The 20,739-nt window shown below is 44.2% G+C and overlaps 1 protein-coding gene across 6 annotated transcripts in view; it reads right to left on the bottom strand.

Moving 5' to 3' along the window:
• dnajb6b (DnaJ heat shock protein family (Hsp40) member B6b) overlaps positions 1-20,739 on the bottom strand; it is a 179,125-nt gene that overhangs the window by 125,351 nt on the left and 33,035 nt on the right. For all 6 annotated transcript variants that reach the window (XM_085987550.1, XM_085987553.1, XM_085987549.1 and 3 more), the window contains 4 exons: positions 19,614-19,721; positions 13,709-13,831; positions 1,988-2,129; positions 1,527-1,597 (listed from right to left, as the gene is read on the bottom strand). In XM_085987550.1, coding sequence (XP_085843676.1) covers positions 1,527-1,597; positions 1,988-2,129; positions 13,709-13,831; positions 19,614-19,721 — 444 coding nt within the window. The remainder of the gene's footprint in view (positions 1-1,526; positions 1,598-1,987; positions 2,130-13,708; positions 13,832-19,613; positions 19,722-20,739) is intronic.

Raw genomic sequence — 20,739 nt, 5'->3', positions numbered from 1 at the left:
CAAGATTTTAATTTTTAAATCTGCTTTTTTGCCTCTCCCAGGAGAGGACATAACTGCTGGTGGATGACGAGTATTGAGAGGGTGGCATTGCTTAGTTGCAACATGGCTGAATGGGACAGACTTTAGGGACCACCTTGTAATTTTCTGTTCATCGTTTTGTATGTTGTATTGTTCTGCACCACTGAATTTACATTAGCCATAGCTACAGAAAATCATGTCTACTCAAATACATGACAGGTATTTGGACATATAAAACCACAGAGTACATATATTTGAACCTGGTCCCAAAAATTGGTATCTAAGCAATAGAACGGTACTACGAGATTTTATTTATGTAAAAGACCAACACTGGCTATAAGTTCATTAATAAAATCCCCTGTAATCATCTGCCACAGGTATAATATTTAACACTTTGCTTCTAAGATTATGCAAGTATTTCCCAAGAAAGTCATTAATTACCCAAGGTCACTGCTGACATTAAACTTAATATGGCTGCTTAACATTGAGCAATTGAATGAATATAAAAAGTTGCAACCTTTCATCCTAATGAAGTATTTGAATTTCTAACCAAAATAAAACCCTCTCCATCTTCGGACAAACCAGAGTTTAATTGGCGGCCATTCTTTAGTGCATGATAATTTGATACTTCTGTAATTTTTAAAAATTTTTTTTTTTTTAAAAAGCAGTAGGAATTATATTCTGCAGGGCAATCAACAAATTTTCCACCACGTTAAGTGCCTGTAAGCAAGCATTTAATGCTAGTAAGACTGCTACAAATAAAATGTGCAAGACTGCAAATAAACTTCAAATCACCACATAGACGCAATATATTTTTCCATGCCCTTTTAATGGTTGTGCCACAAACATTTCTTTTCACGTCATTTGTTAACAAATATCAAGTTTTCATTCTGCCAGCATCAACATGTTAAGTTGTCGCGTGTAATCAGGTTATAACAGCATAAACACCAATAGTTCCCAAAACATCATTGAAGTGGCATACATGCAAAACTTTAAAAAAAAACACAAAGATGCAATTTCAAGCAAAAAATGCAAACTATGTCATTAAATATTCTTAATTATATTTACTGGCAAGTACAAAAGAGTGTTAGAAAAATTTAACAGGTTAAATCCTCTAGCAAGTTAGAAGCTAATTTGCATTCATTTAACTGGAAAAATTTGGGGTGGAGTAATCTCTCTAGATTTAAAAGGTAAATATGCTCAACAGAAATGGTTATACAGGAAAGTGCATCAATAAATTCGTAATACAAAAAGACAACTCAAAAAATCAATACCAGATGGTCCTATTCTGTGGTCCCGTCAAAGTAACTCCAAGTATGGCATAAACATCATTGGATTATTGGTGCCATAACAAGCAGCAAAACTAATTTGAACTAAACAATGTAACGTATATCCAAAGTTCATTCAAGGGTACGCAAATCTTTTCACCCATGAATGCTCATCCATTTTCATTTGTTAAATATGTGGGAACATTTACATGTTATCCAATCGTAGTAGCTGCTCCTTACCATTTATTGTTAAAGATTTTAATTGGCCATCTTCTTCTATTTCCACTCTTTCTTGGCCGTTTTCTACAATCCTGAAAGTTAAAAAAGTCATACATGGTCAAGCTTCAAAAATGCATTCAGAACATTGCTTTCAAAAATGACTGTTTTGAAAGCAAAATAGCTGAAACAATTTTCTATTTTTTAAAAAAAGGAAATGAGTATTCCAAAAATAGGGAAACAATAGGTAATGAGAGAAGTCCATGATAGAATAATCTTACATACTTGCTGAAAGGAGCAGGCTTGATGGGCTGAATGCCCCACTTTACTTTTTACTTAAATCATAAAATCGTCACAACTTTGCAAGGGATTTGGTTTGTTAAAAAAAAATCTAAAAATTCAGTAAATCGACCCAGCAAGCTCAGAAACAGAGACAAAATCTGTTTCTATATTGAACACCACACTCAAGCCCATTTTTAAAATACCTCTTAGTGGTGATTTTCCTGCCATTAACAAACTTGGTAGATGTTGATACTGATCGGAAGTTACCCATCCCGGTACCTCCAAATGAAGACGAAGAGAATGATGCTGTTCCAAGATTACCAAATGAACTGAATGAAGTAAAACCTGTAGAAACAATAGGTACACATTTACATAACGCTTATTTTAAAAATACACAATTCAGTTAATTAAAATGAAGTTCCATTTCACACTCAGCAACCCAGTTAGTTCCACGCCCCTGCTCTTTCCCCATATCCCTGCAATTTTCTCTCCTTCAAGTATGTATCCAATTCCCTTTTGAAGGTTACTATTCAATCTGTGTCCACCATCCTATCAGGCAGTGCATTCCAAATCCTAACCAATCGTTGCGTAAAAGGTTTTTCCCTCATGTTGCCTCTGGTTCTATTGCCAATCATTTGAAATCTATGCCCGCTTGTTATCGACACTTCAGCCATTGGAAACAGTCTCTTTATTTACTCGATCTAAATCCTTCATGATTTTAAACACCTATCAAATCTCCTCTTAGCCGTCTCTGCTTCAAGGAGAACAACCCCAGCTTCTCCAGTTTATCCACGTTAACTGTAATCCCTCATCCCTGGAACCATTCTAGTAAATCGCTTCTGTATCCTCTCCAAAGCCTTCACGTCCTTCCTAAAATGTAGTGCCCAGAATTGGACACAATGCTCTAGCTGGGGGCCGAACTAGTGTTTTATATAGGTTTAGCATAACTTCCTGGTTTTTGTACTCTACGCCTCTATTTATAAAGCCCAGGATCCCATATGCTTTATTAACTGCTTTGTTAATGTTATGTCACTTTCAAAGATTTGTGCACAAACATCCCCAGGTCTCTCCTCTTGCACCCCTTTAAAATGGTACCATTTAGTGTGTATGGTCTCTCCTCATTCTTCCTACCTGATGCACCAACAACACCAAAGACTACGAGTTGAACTTATACGAAGTAGGCTTTTATTGACTAAGAACTGGAACATGCCTCTGCTAGTGGATCCATCCTAAGAGCTCCCAGGGGAAGGGTGGTGAGTCACCTTTATACCCGGGCTTAGGGGTGGAGCCAGGGGCGGAGACATGCCCGGACCTGTACAGAGTTAACAGTGGTTTACCACACAGACATGTACAGAGTTAGCAGTGGTTTACCACATTCACCCGTTTAAAAAAAGAGTCCGGCGGGGTGAAGTGTTTCAAAAGTTCGTATACGAAAGTCTCTCGGGGGTCTTGTCTGCCGTAATGATCTTCGTGGTGCCGGTTGCGGCGGTTATTTGCCCGCGGCCGCTTCTCGCGTGGGACGGAGCACTGGCATGTCGTCCTCTCGGGGTAGGGATGGCACCGGCATGTCGTCAGTTCGTGGTAGACATCCCGGTGGTGCGTCGTGGGTAGTGGTGGTGGGTGGAGGTAGTGGATGGTGATCGATGGTGTTTCGGGTGGTACCTGAGGGTGTGAGGTCTCGAATTGAGACTGTGTCCTCCCGCCCGTCAGGATACGCCACGTAGGCGTACTGTGGGTTAGCGTGGAGGGGGTCCGTCTTATGGCTCCTCGGGTGTTTCCTGAGCAGGACAGGTCCCGGAGACGTCAGCCATGGCGGTAGTGATGTCCCCAAGGTGGATTTCCTGGGGAAGATGAACATCTTCTCGTGAGGGGTGGCGTTTGTGGCAGTACAGAGCAGTGATCGTATGGAGTGGAGCGCATCGGGGAGGACATCTTGCCAGCGGGAGATTGGGAGGCCCTTGGATTTTAGGGCGAGCATAGCGGTCTTCCACACCGTTGCGTTCTCCCTTTCTACCTGTCCGTTACCCCGGGGGTTGTAGCTGGTAGTCCTGCTCGTGGCTATGCCCTTCTCGAGCAGGTACTGGCGCAGCTCGTCATGCATGAACGACGAGCCCCTGTCGCTGTGGATGCGATTGGGAAGCCAAATATGGCGAACAGGTCGTTGAGGCACCTGATGACTGTGGCGCTGGTCATGTCCGGGCAGGGGGATGGCGAAGGGGAAACGGGAGTACTCGTCAATAATATTGAGGAAGTACGTGTTGCGGTCAGAGGAGGGAAGGGGCACTTGAAATCGACGCGGAGACGTTTGAAGGGGCGGGTGGCTTTCATCAGGTGTGCCCTGTCTGGCCTATAAAAATGCGGTTTGCATTCGGCGCAGACCTGGCAGTTCCTGGTCATGGTCCTGACCTCCTCAATGAGTAAGGCAGGTTGCGAGCTTTAATAAAATGGAAGAACCTGGTGACCCCCGGGTGGCAGAGATCATTGTGGAGGGTCCGTAGCCTATCGACTTGTGCGTTGGCACATGTCCCACGGGATAGGGCGTCTGGGGGCTCATTAAGTTTCCCGGGCCGGTATAAGATATCGTAGTTGTAGGTGGATAACTCGATCCTCCACCGCAATATCTTATCATTTTTGATTTTCCCCCCTTTGTCTGTTGTTAAACATAAATGCTACTGACCGTTGGTCAGTGAGCAGGGTGAAACGTTTACCAGCCAGGTAATGCCTCCAGTGCCGTACAGCCTCCACTATCGCCTGGGCCTCCTTCTCGACTGAGGAGTGTCGAATTTCGGGGCCCTGGGGGGTCCATGAAAAGAAGGCCACGGGTCTCCCCGCCTGGTTAAGGGTTGCGGCTAGGGCGAAGTCGGATGCATCGCTCTCCACTTGGAAAGGGATGGACTCATCCACTGCGTGCATTGTGGCCTTCGCAATGTCCTCTTTTATGAGGGTGAAGGCCGCACGGGCCTCTGCCGTCAGGGGGAAGGAGGTTGACTTGATGAGGGGCCGGGCTTTGTCCGCATAGTTGGGCACCCACTGGGCGTAGTAAGAGAAGAACCCTAGGCATCTCTTCAGGGCTTTTAGGCAGTGGGGGAGGGGTAGTTCCAGGAGGGGGCGCATTCGGTCGGGGTCGGGGCCGATGACTCAGTTTTCCACCACGCAGCCAAGAATAGCGAGGCGCGTAACATACATTTTTCTCTGTTGTATGTCAGATTCAGCCGTTGGGCCGTACGGAGGAATTTTTCTAGGTTGGCGTCGTGGTCATGCCGGTCATGGCTGCAGATGGTGATGTTGTCTAGATAGGGGAAGGTGGCCTGCAGCGCGTTCTGGTCAACCATCCGGTCCATCTCCCTTTGGAAGACCGAGACCCCGTTGGTGACGCCGAAGGGGACTCGGAGGAAGTGGTAGAGGCGACCGTCAGCCTCGAAGGCCGTGTACTGGTGGTCCTCAGGCCTGATGGGGAGCTGGTGGTATGCCGACTTCAGATCAATCGTCGAGAATACCCGGTATTGTGCTATCTGGTTGACCATGTCAGATATGCAGGGAAGTGGGTATGCGTCTAATTGCGTGTATCGATTGATCGTCTGGCTGTAATCAATAACCAGGCGCTGTTTTTCGCCGGTCTTCACTACCACCACTTGGGCTCGCCAAGGGCTGGTGCTGCCCTCGATAATCCCTTCCCTCAGGAGTCTTTCTACTTCTGATTTAATAAAGCTCCTATCCCCGGCACTGTACCGCCTGCTTTTAGTAGCAATTGGCTTGCAGTCTTTGGCGAGGTTAGCGAACAACAGGGGGGGGGGGTTTGACCTTCAGGGTGGACAGGCTGCATACTTTGCGCGGCGCCGTGTTTAAATTCTGCCGGCTGCAGACTGTAAGTGGGGGCAGGGGCCCGCCATATGCCATCGTGACGCTCTCCAGATGGCACTGGAAGTCTAATCCTAGCAGTACGGGAGCGCAGAGCTGTGGCAGGACGAGGAATTTAAAATCTCTCTACTCCACGCCGTTCACTGTCAGAGTCGCTACACAATAGCCGCCGACATCCGCCGTATGGGACTTTGAGGCCTGGTGGCGTGTGGGCATAACCGATAGGGAGTAGCGTCGCACCGGGTCGGGGTGGATGAAGCTCTCCGCGCTTCCGCAGTCGAAAAGGCAATTTGTGGCATGGCCATTTACCTTTATGTTCATCATGGACCTGGCTAGTTGATGGGGCCTAGATTGGTCCAGGGTGATGGAGGCCATCGTCGAGGTCGGTGGGTCGCTGTAGTATTCGCCCGCGCCTGGTCCCGAAATGGTGTCCAAGATGGCGGCTCCCCCGCGGCTGGTGGTGCCCAAAATGGCAGCCCGCACGGCTCACACGTGGTTGGTGGGGTCCAAAATGGCGGCCTGCACGGTTCACACGCGGCGCTGCTGGAATTGGGGGTCGATTTCGCCTTGCAAACTCTCGCGTAGTGGCCTTTCTTGCCGCATTTGGAGCAGGTCGCGTCCTTTGCTGGGCATTGCTGTCTGGGGTGCTTGGTCTGGCCGCAGAAGTAGCATTTCTGGCCTCTGGTCATTGCAGCTGTAGTTGGGCTGCTGGCGGCTTGTGGCCTTACCGGGTCCCAAGATGGCTGCTCCCGTGACATCCACGTGGCCATCCGGTCAGGGGGGTAGGCGTCCATGTTCTGGAGGGCCACGTCTAACGAGTTAGCGAGGGCCACCGTCTTCTGCAGGTCGAGCCCCCTCTGTTCCAGCAGCCTCTGCCGTGTATAGTTGGACCTGATGCCGGCTACGTAGGCGTCTCGGATCAGGTCTTCCGTGCATTCCTTGGCCGTCACCGCTTTGCAATTACAGGCCCGGCCGAGGACTCTCAGTGCCAGTAAATATTCGGCGCCCGATTCCCCGGGGCGCTGTTTTCGGGTAGCCAGGAGGTGTCTGGCGTAGACCTCGCTAACAGGCCTCACGTATTGTTCCTTTAGCGTCGCGATGGCGGCCGCGTAAGTTGTGGCATCTCGGATGATCGAGTAGACTCGGTGGCTCACCCGTGAGTTCAAGACAAGCCGTTTCGCATCATCTGTAGTGACGGTAGTGCTGGAGGCCTCCAGGAAGGCTTCAAAACAGCTCAGCCAGTGTTCAAAGTTATTGGCTGCATCTGCTGCTTGAGGATCCGGGTCTAAACGTTCCGGCTTCAAGATTTGCTCCATGTCGAAAATTTAGTCAATAAAATTGATGCACTATCAACAACACCAAAGACTACGAGTTGAACTTATACGAAGTAGGCTTTTATTGACTAAGAACTGGAACATGCCTCTGCTAGTGGATCCATCCTAAGAGCTTCCGGGGGAAGGGTGGTGAGTCACCTTTATACCCAGGCTTAGGGGTGGAGCCAGGGGCGGAGACATGCCCGGACCTGTACAGAGTTAACAGTGGTTTACCACACTACCAAAATGTTATCACCTCACACTTTTCTACGTTGAATTTCATCTGCCATGTCCATTCCACCAGCCTGTTCTTGAAGTCTATTACTATCCTCCTCACTGTTTACTACACTTCCAAGTTTCGTATCATCTGCAATTTTCAAAACTGTGCCCTGTACATCCAAGTTCAAGTCATTAATGTAGATCAAAAACAGCAGTCGTCATAGTACTGAACTTTGTGGAACACCACTGTACCCCTCCAGTCCAAAAACAGCCATTCACCACAACTCTCTTTTCTATCCCTTAGCCAATTTTGTATCCATGCTGCTACTGACCCCTTTATCCCATGGGCTTCAATTTTGCTAACAAGCCTAGTACAGCATGTGGTACTTTATCAAACTTGTATACACATCAACTGCACTGCCCTCAGCCACCCTCTCTGTTACCTCATCAAAAAACTCAATCAAGTTAGTCAAACACGATTTGCCCTCAACAAATCTGTGCTGGCTCTCCTTCATTAGTCCATGCTTGTCCAAGTGGATGTACATTTTCTCTCTGATTATTGTTTCTAAAAGCTTACCCACCACAGACCTTAAACTGACTGGCCTGTAACATAGAAACATAGAAGATCGGAGCAGGAGTAGGCCATTCAGCCCTTCGAGCCTGCTCCGCCATTCAATGTGATCATGGCTGATCATCCAAACTCAGTACCCTGTCCCCGCCTTTTCCCCATATCCCTTGATCCCTTCAGCCTCAAGAAACATATCCAACTCTTTCTTGAATATATTTAATGAACTGGCCTCCACCGTCCTCTGTGACAGAGAATTCCACAGGTTCACCACTCTCTGGGTGAAGAAATTCCTCCTCATTTCAGTCCTAAATGGCTTACCCCTTATCCTTAGACTATGACCCCTGGTTCTGGACTCCCCGGCCATCAGAAACATCCTTCCTGCATCTAGTCTGTCCAGACCTGACAGAATTTTATAGGTCTCGATGAGATCCCCTCTCAATCTTCTAAACTCCAGTGAGTATAAGCCCAATCGACACAATCTCTCCTCATACGTCATTCCTGCCATCCCAGGTATCAGCCTGGTGAATCTTCGCTGCACTCCTTCCATGGCAAGAACGTCCTTCCTCAGGTATGGTGACCAAAACTGCACACAATACTCAAGGTGTGGTCTCACCAAGGCCCTGTACAACTGTAGCAAGACATCCTTGTTCCTGTACTCGAACCCTCTTGCTACGAAGGCCAACATACCATTTGCCTTCTTAACCGCCTGCTGCACCTGCATGCTTACCTTCAGCGACTGGTGCACAAGGACACCCAGGTCTCTCTGCACTTCCCCTTCTCCCAATCTATTGCCATTCAAATAATAATCTGCCTTCCTGTTTTTGCCACCAAAGTGGATAACCTCACATTTATCCACATTATTGGGCAGAAACATGGCAAATGCACTATCACCCAACCTGTCCAAATCGTACTGGATTTTCCCGACATCCTCCTCGCAGCTTACCCTCCCACCCAGCTTTGTGTCGTCTGCAAATTTGGAGATATTACATCCAATTCCCTCATCCAGATCATTAATATATATAGTGAACAGCTGGGGTCCTAGGACCGATCCTTGCGGTACCCCACTAGTCACTGCCTGCCACTCGGAAAACGACCCGTTTATTCCAACTCTTTGCTTTCTGTCCGCCAACCAGTTCTCTAGCCAAGTCAATACCTTGCCCCCAATCCCATGTGCCTTAATTTTGCACGCTAATCTCTTGTGTGGGACCTTATCGAAAGCCTTCTGAAAGTCCAAATACACCACATCCACTGGTTCTCCCTTATCTATTTTACCAGTTACATCCTCAAAAAATTCCAGTAGATTAGTCAAGCATGATTTACCTTTTGTAAATCCATGTTGACTTTGTCCGATCCTGTCACTGCTTTCCAAGTGCTCTGCTATTACATCTTTTATAATAGACTCTAGCATTTTCCCCACTACCGATGTCAGGCTTACTGGTCTATAATTCCCCGCTTTTTCTCTACCACCTTTTTTGAATAGTGGGGTAACATTAGCTACCCTCCAATCCATGGGTACCGTTCCAGAGTCTATCGAGTTCTGGAAGATGATCAGTAGTGCATCTACTATCTCTAGGGCCACTTCCTTAAGTACCCTGGGATGTAGACCATCAGGCCCTGGGGATTTATCGGCCTTCAGTCCCATCAATTTTCCTAACACCATTTTCCTACAAATACTGATTTCTTTCAGTTCCTCGCTTTCATCAGACCCTATGTTCCCCGGCATCTCTGGGAGGTTATTTGTGTCCTCCTTTGTGAAGACAGAACCAAAGTATGCATTTAGTTGGTCTGCCATTTCCTTGTTTCCCATTATAAATTCCCCCGATTCTGACTGCAAGGGACCTACGCTTGACTTCACTAATCTTTTTCTCTTCACATATCTATAAAAGCTTTTACAGTCAGTTTTTATGTTCCCTGCAAGCTTACTCTCATACTCTATTTTCCCTTTCTTAATTAATCCCTTTGTCCTCCTTTGTTGACTCCTAAACTGCTCCCAATCCTCAGGATTATTGCTTTTTCTAGCCAATTTATATGTCCTGTCCTTGGATCTTATGCTATCCCTAATTTCCCTTGTTAGCCACGGTTGAGTCACCTTTTTTGTTTTATTTTTGCGCCAAACTGGGATGAACAAATTCTGTAGCTCATCCATTTGGTCTTTGAATGTTCGCCATTGCCTATCCACCGTCAACCCTTTGAGCGCCATTCCCCACTCAATCCTGCCCAACTCGCTCCTCAGACCATCGTAGTTTCCTTTATTTAAATTGAGGACCCTTGTCTGAGTCAACTACTTCATTCTCCATCTTAATGAAGAATTCGATCAACCTGTAATCGCCAGGTTTATCCTTCTCCCCTTTTTTGAACAAGGGTGTAACATTCGCAATCCTCCAGTCCTTTGGCACCACCCCTGTTTCCAAGGAGGATTGAAAGATTGTGGCTAGCACCTCCGCAATTTCTATCCTTACTTCTGTCAGCAACCTAGGATGCATCCCATCCGGACTGGGTGACTTATCCACTTTACCACCAGCCTGTCCAGTATATCCTCTATTTTTATCTCACTCAGTATCCCAGCAACCTCCTCGTTTACCATAGCTTTGTCAAAGTCCTCTTCCTTGGCATACACTCATTTAGTACCTCAGCCATGCCTTCACCAATGGTTCTCCATTTTGGTCCCAAAACCCTTTTACTGTTAATATGCCTATATAAAACCAGTAGATTCCCCTTTATAAGAAATAACATAAGAAATAGGAGGCCATTTGACCCTTCGAGCCTGCTCCGCAAATCAGTAAGATCATGGCTGATTTCTACCTCATCTCAACTTTCCTACACTATCCCCACATCCCTGGATTCCCTTAATATTCAAAAATCTATCAATCTCTGTCTTGAATATACTGAACGACCAAGCCTCCATAGCCCTCTGGAGCAGAGAATTCCAAAGATTCACTACCCTCTGAGTGAAGAAATTTCTCCTCATCTCAGTCCTAAATGGCCGACCCCTTATTCTGAAACTGTGACCCCTGGTTCTAGACTCCCCAGCCAGGGGAAACATCCTCCCTGCATCTACCCTGTCAAGCCCTGTAAGAATTTTGTATGTTTCAATGAGATCACCTCTCATTCTTCTAAACTCTAGAGAATATAGGCCTAGTCTACTCAATCTGTCCTCATAGGACAATCACCCCATCCCAGGAATCAGTCTGGGGAACCTTTGTTGCACGCCCTCTATTGCAAGTATATTCTTCCTTAGGTAAGGAGACCAAAACTGTACACAGTACTCCAGGTGTGGTCTCACCAGTGCCCTGATTGCAGTAAGATGTCTTTACGCTTAGTCAAATCCTCTTGTAATAAAAGCCAACATACCATTTTGCTTTCCTAATTGCTTGCTGTACCTGCATGTTAACTTTCAGTGATTTGTGTACAAGGACACCCAGGTCCCTCTGAACACCAACATTTCCCAATCTCGCCATTTAAAAAATACTCTGCTTTTCTATTTTTCCTACCAAAGTGGATAACTTCACATTTCTCCACATTATATTCCATTTGCCATGTTATTGCCCACTCACTTAGCCTGTCTATATCCCCTTGAAGCCTCTTTCCATCCTCCTCACAACTTACATTCCCACCCTGCTTTGTATGTTAGCTGCCAATCTATTCTTGTACTGTGTCTTTGCCCCTCTTATTTCCTTTTTCACTTCTCTGTACTTTATAGTCAGCCCAATTCTCCCTTGTATTATCAAGCTGACATCGGTCAAACACCCCCTTTTTCTGCTTCATCCTACTCTCCAACTCCCTCGTCATCCTGGGAGGTCTGGCTTTGATTGCTCTCCCTTTTCCCCTTATAGAAATTTACCTAGATTGTACCCAAACCATCTCTTTTTTTTTAACCGTCGGTCTTTGACTCCAATTTACCCGGGCTAGATCCCTCCTCAATTTGTTGAAATTAGCCCTCCTTCAGTTAAGTACTTTTATTCTAGGTTGCTCCTTGTCCTTCTCCATAACTAATCTAAACCTTACGATACCATGATACTATTCCCAAGATGCTCTCCAACTGACAGTCTCCACTTGACCCACTTCATTCCCCAGGACTAGATCCAGCAATACCTCCTTCCTAGTTGGGCAGGAAACACACTGATCAAGAAAATTCTCAACACTTCAGAAATTCCTCCCCTTCTCTGCCCTCAACACAATCACTATCCCATTCAATATTGGGATAGTTAACATCTCCCATTATCATGACTTTATAGTTCTTGCACCTCTTTGCAAATCTGCTCCTCTATCGCCTTCCCACTATTTGGTGGCCTATAAAATACACCAAGTAGCGGAGTAGCTCAACTCCAACCAAACACATTCTGTCTTTCATTTCTCAAGGACTTTCTTTCTAGTAAAGACCTAGGAAATGACTTCACCGTTGATCCTAGAGAGAAGGAATTTGAATTGACATACATTCCAGGTCCACTTTACCCCAGTGCAACAACTTGACCTTCAGCAGAGTAACCATACTGCATCAGCTCAAAAGCCATAACCCTAACCATCAAGGTGTAGTTCTCACCTCGGAAATCTCAATCCATGGAGGAGCAAGAAAACAAAAGTCAGTATGGAGTAGACGATTCGAATGGCAAGATTCCTGCCATAAGTTAGCAAATTTGCTGCATGCTGGTACACATACTAGTGCCACAATAAAACGAGAATTTTTTTTTTTTTTTTTTAATAAAAGTCCGGATAAAACAAAGAACACAAACTAGAAACCAAAGGAGGCTCAATTGGTCTCGAAGAAGCACAAGCCAATAAACCTCACGTTCTAAATTGGCCGGCATCGTTGGTGATTTCAACAGACCATTTCCTTCATCAAATGTTCAGGTGGTTATCAAAAAGGAACTCGGCAGAACAGCTGGTCTTGACAGAGGCAAAATAGGGCAACTGTTTAAATGACATTCCCAGTTATTTTGAGGCCTTGAATAAAATTAATACGTGCCAAATTAAGAAAATTAATTTAGGCTGACAAATGTTTAACAACCTGCAGTGGATCACACCGAGTTAAGTCCAATTGTGCCATAATCACCTAATCATATACAGAAGAATAACTGATTGAATGAACAAGCAGCTAAAATACCTCTTGGGGAATTTGCAGGAGTGTGTGAAAGTTGAAATCAGTATTTATCACATCCTCCACCAAATTATAGCTGCATTATGAAACGTAGAAATATCCTCTTCGGGAGTTTATGTTCATCTGCACAAACCTAAAACTGTGCATTAGAAGTAAATAATTATCTTATGCTTGACTAACGCAGCCTTGGGTGGGAGAAAAAGGATTTCTTTCAAACCTTTAATGCCCCTATTTTTTATGGCCCAGACAAGGCAAAAGTTGTGCAGTCAGTCCCAAATCTAAACAGTTACTTTTACCATTGGCCCTTTAAATGAATTACCAAAGGAACTGCCGATCCCAGGAGAATGAATGAGAGCACTCAACGGTAAAATGATCATTGGCCCAGTGGTGCTTCAGTGTCCACATTGTTTCTTTATTAAGCTAGGTTAGGCTCAGTAACCAATAACTGTTCCAAGCTAGTGAAATCTCCATTCCTGATCTAAGAGGCTTAAAATAGGCAAAAAAAAACCAAATTTGATAGTTCTAAATATTAAAAATTAATTCAGTATAGTTGAGTACCAGCTCCAAAATTTGACAACCATAACATCTTGCAATGAAAGACCAAGAGAAAAAAATAAAGGCCCACCAGATGGGGAAGGGCTCATACGATGAAAAAAGTGTACATTTGCTCTCAACAGCATAATTTAAAATATACTTGCTGGTCTTCCAACATTAGAGCTGGTCGTCCTAAATACTGGAGTGGTTTCAGATATTGATATCCTCAGTTCCTTGCTCTTATTAAATTTTATCCAACTATTGTTTGTGTTACCAAGAAATTCATTATATTCTACTATATATTTATTTATTCATTGTAGAGTTGATCAATACTTACCAGGATCAAATACAGGAAATCCACCAAAAGGCGAGAAGAAAGGCCCTCCATGGCCACCCCTGCTTCTCTCAACCCCACGACGACCTCGTCGATGTCCAAAGAAATTGTCAAAGGGATCATCCACTGTTCCAAAACAAATCCACAAGCTGAATTAAAATCATACTAATTATGGGAAAGCTACATCAACATTTCTTGAATTTAAGTAACGTTTTACTACAAGTCTTCAGGTATATAGAAAGCATTTATTTTTAAATAAAAACAATGTACATACACTAATCCATCAAAACAGTTCCAGCAGCATACTACAAATCCTAGACTCTCCTCTCCAAGAAAGATGGAGCAGACAACATCAAGCCTTCTACGTCAATTATATCAATGCTCAACATGTTTCACCAATCAAAGCTAGGTTAGGCAGCAATCAAAGTTGAACTACATAGCTAAAATAGTAGAATACAAGTCAGAGGAGCTGGTGATCAAATTGTAGAGTGCTCTGGTCAGACCACACCGTAAAAACAGCATCCAGTTCTGATTGCCAAGAATTGTTTAGCTGGTGGAAATTGCAGCTCATCAAATATGGGATGTCAAACAAGCACAAAGGCAGTGGAAGGGTCAAAAGAGGTGGGAGATGTAGAGCTGGGTATCATGCATGTGGAAGCTGACCCCATGTCTGTGGATTATATCAGCAAGGAACAGCATGTAGATGAGGGAAAAAAAACAATTTATGTCAGGATGTTCCAAAGCACTTCACAGCTATTGAAGTACTTTTGAAGTTTAGTCACTATCGTAATGTAGAAAGCACAGCAGTCAATTTGTGCACAAGATCCCACAAAGACAAATGAGATAATAACCAGATAATCTGTTTTAGTAATGTTGGTTGAGAAATAAAAGTTGGCCAGGACAACTGAGAACTCCCCTGCCACAGGATCTTCTACGTCTGCTTGAGGGGGCAGGCCCTCTTGGTTTAATGTCACATCCATATGAGGACACCTCTGTCAATGCACCACTCTGTCAGTATTGCACTTGGGTGTCAGCCTAGATTTGGGGTTCAAATACTGAAGTAGGGCTTGAAACCATGACCTCCTGATTCAGAGGCAAGAGCACTACAGCTGAGCCAAAGCTGACACCTTACAACAGGGAAGGGAATGGGGCCAAGGATAGATCCATGGGAGGCTCCAGAAGTAATGGCATAAGAGCCGGAAGAGAAGCCATTAATGGAGATGGCCCGACTATAACTGGATAAGCAAGGGTGGAACAAAGTGATCAATAAATAGAATGGACTTCCAGACAGAGTAGGGCAGGGAAACCCTTCATCATTTAACAATTAGATGCTACAATAGTTTGGGGGGCAACGTAGGGTCTTTCAGGATATGAGGAAACAAAGACCGACAATGGAAGTTACTGAAGTCATCACCTCAATAAAGCTTTTAAAATTCAAAATTGGACCCAAGCAGCGTAGAATTAATTTATTCCACTGGTAACCTGCACAAGTGACTCCCATCCCCCTGAAAGAATGACAAGGGAAAATAAGCAGATTTAGTGTAAAACTTTGAATGGGACTGAAGAACTGCATTCATATAGTACAAGAGGTAAAGCAACCTTTAAAGCTTGGCTTTCAATTATCCTGCAGGCTGAGAGGCAGTAGATATTTTAACTTAGGAAGTGAAGGTCAAAAGAATATGCCAACTCAACAGTTAGAAAGACGCTTATTTTGGTTGGGGCTGAGGGAGAAAGTTTCCAAATCCTGCAAGATTTTCCATCAACTTACCATCTGACAAGATTAAGTGGAAAACGTCTATGTATTAAATAGAAAACTTCAATCCAGCACAGACTAGTTGGGCCGAATGGCCTATTTTTGTGCTGTATGTTCTATGTATTCATAATCAGGAGCTTCAGCTCACATTCATCAGGTGGTGAAAATGCTCCTGAATTTTCAGATGAAATCAAGTCAACTAAATAATTACAATTCCATGTGAAAAATCTTGAATTTCAGGTTAAAAGCTTTATCACAAGCCGACTGGCCACAGGCATCCAAAGGACCAAACTGATCAAACTTGATGCAGGATTTTTCCTTCCATCTGGGAGAAGATCTAATCTGTACACAAGCAAGACTAATATGGTAGGATACATCTGCAACATAACTCAAGAAAGCACAGGGTACACAAATCTGAACTTTCAAGTTTTAGGTGCTACCAGCATAGACCTTATTTATGATGCTCCTGTGGCAAGGGTTTGCGGCCCTGTAAATACTGACAGGCATTCAGAGCTTCAATCAAAAACCTTAAATAGATGATGTTGTTGTAGATATTAGCCAGATCTCCATGTGGTGAAACATCCAAGACTGGAACAATTAAGGGCAATTATAATTAATCAGTCAAAAAGAGATTCACTTATGAGGGTCCCACAGCAACACTCTGCCAAAAGAACTGATTAACAAGCCAATATCACGGCATTACTTTTGCTATCAAGCAGCAGGCACAGCTTCGACAGCAAAAGCTAAATGAATCTTTACATGTAGTCACAAATAGAGGGCTCAACTCAGGATTTCACTGAAGGATGGCTGCATCATCAGATAATTTGGGAAACTACTGCAACATTTAGTTGTGCTAGCCTACGGTGTAAAGGAACCTAGTATCACAGCCGGCACTGCAGAGCTCTTGGCCAAAACTGAAAACCTGAGCCTCAGTCTATGTGGGCAGAGCTGTGCTTTAAAGAGAAAAAAGTTAAACCATGGTTGGCAGCCTGAACCCCAAGCTGATCCTTCTCAACAATGTAAGCAAAGGTAAAGAAAGGAAAGATTTGCATTTATGTAGTGCCTTTCACAATCTCGGGACGTCCAAAAACAATTTCCAGCCAGTGAATTACTTTTGAAGTGTAGTCACTGACCAACTGGAAATTGCCTGATCTCAAATAGACCTTCCTGAAGGTTCCATTCAAGCCCAACCCCATGGATTCACCTATTGCCCCATATGATTTGGTCCTTGTAAGCGAGGAAAATCTGGATGGTAAAACAGAACTAACAGACTCAGGTGTTACCCAGATCAATGATTTATTACGAGTGCACACAGGAGAACCACCTCAGCCAACCCCAGCTGGGGGCACCGTTCTCAGAGGAAAAGTGACAATACAGCTTAGTTTATACAGTTTATTAGACAACACCCACTTCTTACTAATGGGGTGTATACATGGGAATATTGATTCTTCATTGGTTTACATGGTTAATCAATCAACTACTAAGCCTGTCCTTCCAACTCGAGTACCCCCCTGAATGCCTCAGTGACAAGCTTATGGGCTGCAAAAGCATCACTCTAACTTCGCATTCATGAGCTTATCTCTTATTCTTGCTATCAAAATAGGGAGGCAGGCATTCCCAGCACGAAATGGCTTCGCTGAACAAAGCCCTAGTCAAAAAGAGCCAGCTGACTATTCTCCAAGCCCTGTCTGCTAGCATCTCATCAATGTGCCTTTGTGCCTTATCTCTTTCAAGAGGCCTCCTTCAAACCTGTACTCAAAAGTAATTTTCGAGCGGAGCTTGGAATGTCCTTGGTCATCTACTTGTTAGTTTAAAAGAGTTAATATAGCTTTGCGTTTAGTCTTCCAGCTAACAAGACTAATTGGTACCTTTCAGATAGTTTTATACCGGTCGAATATTGAGGACCCCTTTATATCCCTTAATAAAACCAAATTTTATCCTAACAGTCCTCCTGCTGCTCTTACACCAAGATAATACTTTAGGATTGGCGCATTCCCTTCTTACCAGAGGAGAGCAATTAACAGCTAAGTCACACCACACCACTTCCAAGTTTAATCAGGAAGCAAGAAATACAATGGCCCAGAAATTCGGGTCCCAACGCGCGAGTACGCACGGGGTACTCACGCATAGGCCCAACGAAAGTGCCAGTTTCGTGCACGCACTGCGCATGCGCGGGAAACCGGCACTTCCGTTCCCCTGAAAGAAGGGGTTGACAGGTGGAACGCGTGCGCCGGAGAGGCAGCGCGTGCGCATCGAACTTACGTTTTTTTTTTTTTGTTTTTTTTTTGCAGGGTTCTCTGGGAGGGTAAGTCTCCAGCATTTAAAAAAAAGGATTTGAAGTTTTAGTGATGTTTTGGGGCTTACATTATTTATAGGTTTGACAGCTCTTCCTGTCAAACTTATGAATGAAGCATTCCCTGCTACCATTGGCTCTCCATGGCCCATGTGATCCCAGGGGACGCATCAAACTAACTGCACCCCTGGGATATGCAAGCACTGCGCGCCGGCAGTTGGAGGAGGCGGCCCAGGATCGGTATCCCACGCGGGCCCACAGCTCAACGGCCGGCGCGCTAGGTAAGTGCAAGTCGGGGGCTTGCACCCGCGGGAAGCCCCCGACCCGAATTTCTGGGCCAATGTAACTGCTCAAGGGTAGAGAATGCTCACAGCACATGGCATATCTTAAAGCCAGCCCAACATTTGAATTTGAAACAAATGTAGCAGGAAATGGGACAATCAGAATTAGTGGAGCAGCTGATGAAACATGGCAAAATGCTGAGTGCACAATACAAGGGACAATGTTATGTGACCAACACCCCAGTAGAGTCTTGCAGTTGCGATTTAGATGCAGAGTTTTTGAGCTTAACCCAGTAGCATGTAGAGGATGCTGAAAAGATCTGTTCTAGGTGAGTGCAGTAATATCACTACAGTATGACTAATGAGCTATAGCTTCCTGTGGGGCACTGCAATCATACAAAATAAACTTGACAAAATTACCACAAGTTGTTACAAGTCCTCCGATGAATATTACAAATAAGCTTCTGGCACATTTGACATTCCTGTCTAAACATGAATAAAACAGTTGGAATTCATAACACACGTAGGGAGTAATGAGTGTTATTTATAATTCCATACTCCTCACGGAATAGGAATTTCATACATTAGCACAATATCACATTTCACCAGTTTACATAGGATATACAGCACAGAAACAGGCTATTCGGCCCAACCAGTCCATGCCAGTGATTCCCTTATGAGGGTCCCAGAAGTGTGATATTGTATGATATTCCTATTCAGTGAGAAGTATGGAAATATAACTAATACTCATTACTCCCTACATGCATTATAAATTCCAACTGTTTTATTCATTCTAGATACAGGAAACTTTGTGATATCCGGCACCGACGGGACCGAGCTGTTGCCGTCCCATCAAAACTGCCGGACAAACCAGCGCTAATGTTGAAACATACGGAGATTTTGAGCTCCGTATCTGGCAACAAACCCTGTTGCTTAGCAACAGCTTCTGAACAGTTGGCCGTACCTTGCAAGCGTCTCTGCAGCTTAGCAACAGTTTCAGCGAGACCTTGCAGAGCCTGACTGGTGAAAAAAAACCTAACGAAACGGCTCCTGATTTTTGCCGGTGGCTCAAGCATTCCGGACAGTTAACCTCCGGATAAGCCAAAGTTTCCTGTATTAAACACAATCACCACCAGTTGTTTACAGGCTAAATGCAAGTTAAATTAAATCATTGCAGTCGAAGAGCTGGTACAAGATTTGTCTTCAATCAAAATGAACCTGTGGGTAAAATAGCCAATGGTTATTTTACTGGATCAGTAATGCAGAAGCCTGGACAAATAACCCAAAGAATGAGTGTTCAAATCCCACCATGGCAGTTTGAGAATTTTCATTCAGTTTTTAAAATCTGGAAATAAAAAAGCTGTCCTTTAGGAAAGGAAACCTAGCTTCCTTACCATGGTTGACTTAACTGCCTTCTGAAGTGGCCGAGCAATTCACTCAGCTGTATCACAACCTTCTCCGGGAAACTAGGGATAAGCAATAAATGCCATCCTTGCCAGTGCTGCCCACATCCCGAGAATGAGCATGTAAAAGAAAAGCATACCCACACCATAAAAAGATTCATCTTAGTAAATTACTTACTGAAGAAATCTGCAAAGGGATCCCTGCCTCCAAAGAATTCCCTGAAAACATCTTCAGGATTGCGGAATGTGAAGCCAAAGTCAAAGCCTTCGCCATAATGACCACCTGCTGCGGGGGGAAGAGAGAAAAGATTTGTCAAAATTCAAAGTGATGAGAAATCATGCTACAGGAAACTTTCTGGTATCCGGCACGGACGGGACCGACGTGGTGCCGGTTCATCAACAATTCCGGATAACCGAACGCTATAGTAAAAGATACGGAGCTCAGTATAAAGCAGCAAACCCTGTTGCTTCAAAACAATCGGCACAAGTTGTAAGCGTCTCTGTAGCTTAGCAACAGCTTCAGCCACACCCTTGCACAGCAACAAATGGAGTAAAAAAAGTAATAAAAGTTATCTGAACCGACTCCTGAATTTTGCCGGTGGATGGAGCGTTCCGGTTATTTAGGGGCCGGTTAATCGAAAGTTTCCTGTAGATATTAAACATCACCACCAGTTGTTTACAAGCTAAATGCAAGTTTCATTCAACGGATTAGAGGAGAGGTTGAATCTCAATTTAAGACTTTCAGAATGTATTTTAAATGGAGCCTTCGATGCTTAAAAGATTTCAGTAAACATCAAGTCATACTGAATGAATCCCCATTAAAAGATGGCATAAAGTAGTTTGGTAATTAAGATTCAGTGCATTACATCATGAATAGAGAAACCTGGATCCAAAAATCAAGGTTCAGCTGACATTTGCACTTAGGCTCGCAGCAATTGTCAATGTCAGACAGGCATTTAAACACAGTACTAAGCCACTGGGTAGGAAGAGGAATGGGTTGCTATTCTGTCTGCATCGCATCCTACAACAAGCGTGCACAGCATGTGGAACTAGTTATGGATAGAATGGAAGAAAATGGTTATTAAAAAAGTCTTCAATATGTCAATTTGGTATTAAACATGAAGAGGCCAGAGTTTTAAATGTCTTATGCGGATCATTTTAATTTACATTTAGTTAGAGCACCTAGTCTCAATTCTGAACATTGCTTAGCATAATACATAGTGCTTCAAACCAAATTCTGCTTGAACTTAGGCTAGCACTTACAGAATTACATGAATATGTCAAAGTGAAGCACAGAAAAATGG

This window comes from Somniosus microcephalus, chromosome 5, assembly GCF_052327205.1.
Source record: "Somniosus microcephalus isolate GS21.2 chromosome 5, FLI_Smic_1.0, whole genome shotgun sequence".
Lineage (NCBI taxonomy): Eukaryota > Metazoa > Chordata > Chondrichthyes > Squaliformes > Somniosidae > Somniosus > Somniosus microcephalus.
Note: the sequence above shows the minus strand (reverse complement) of the source record. Positions and strands in the feature narration are given on the sequence as shown.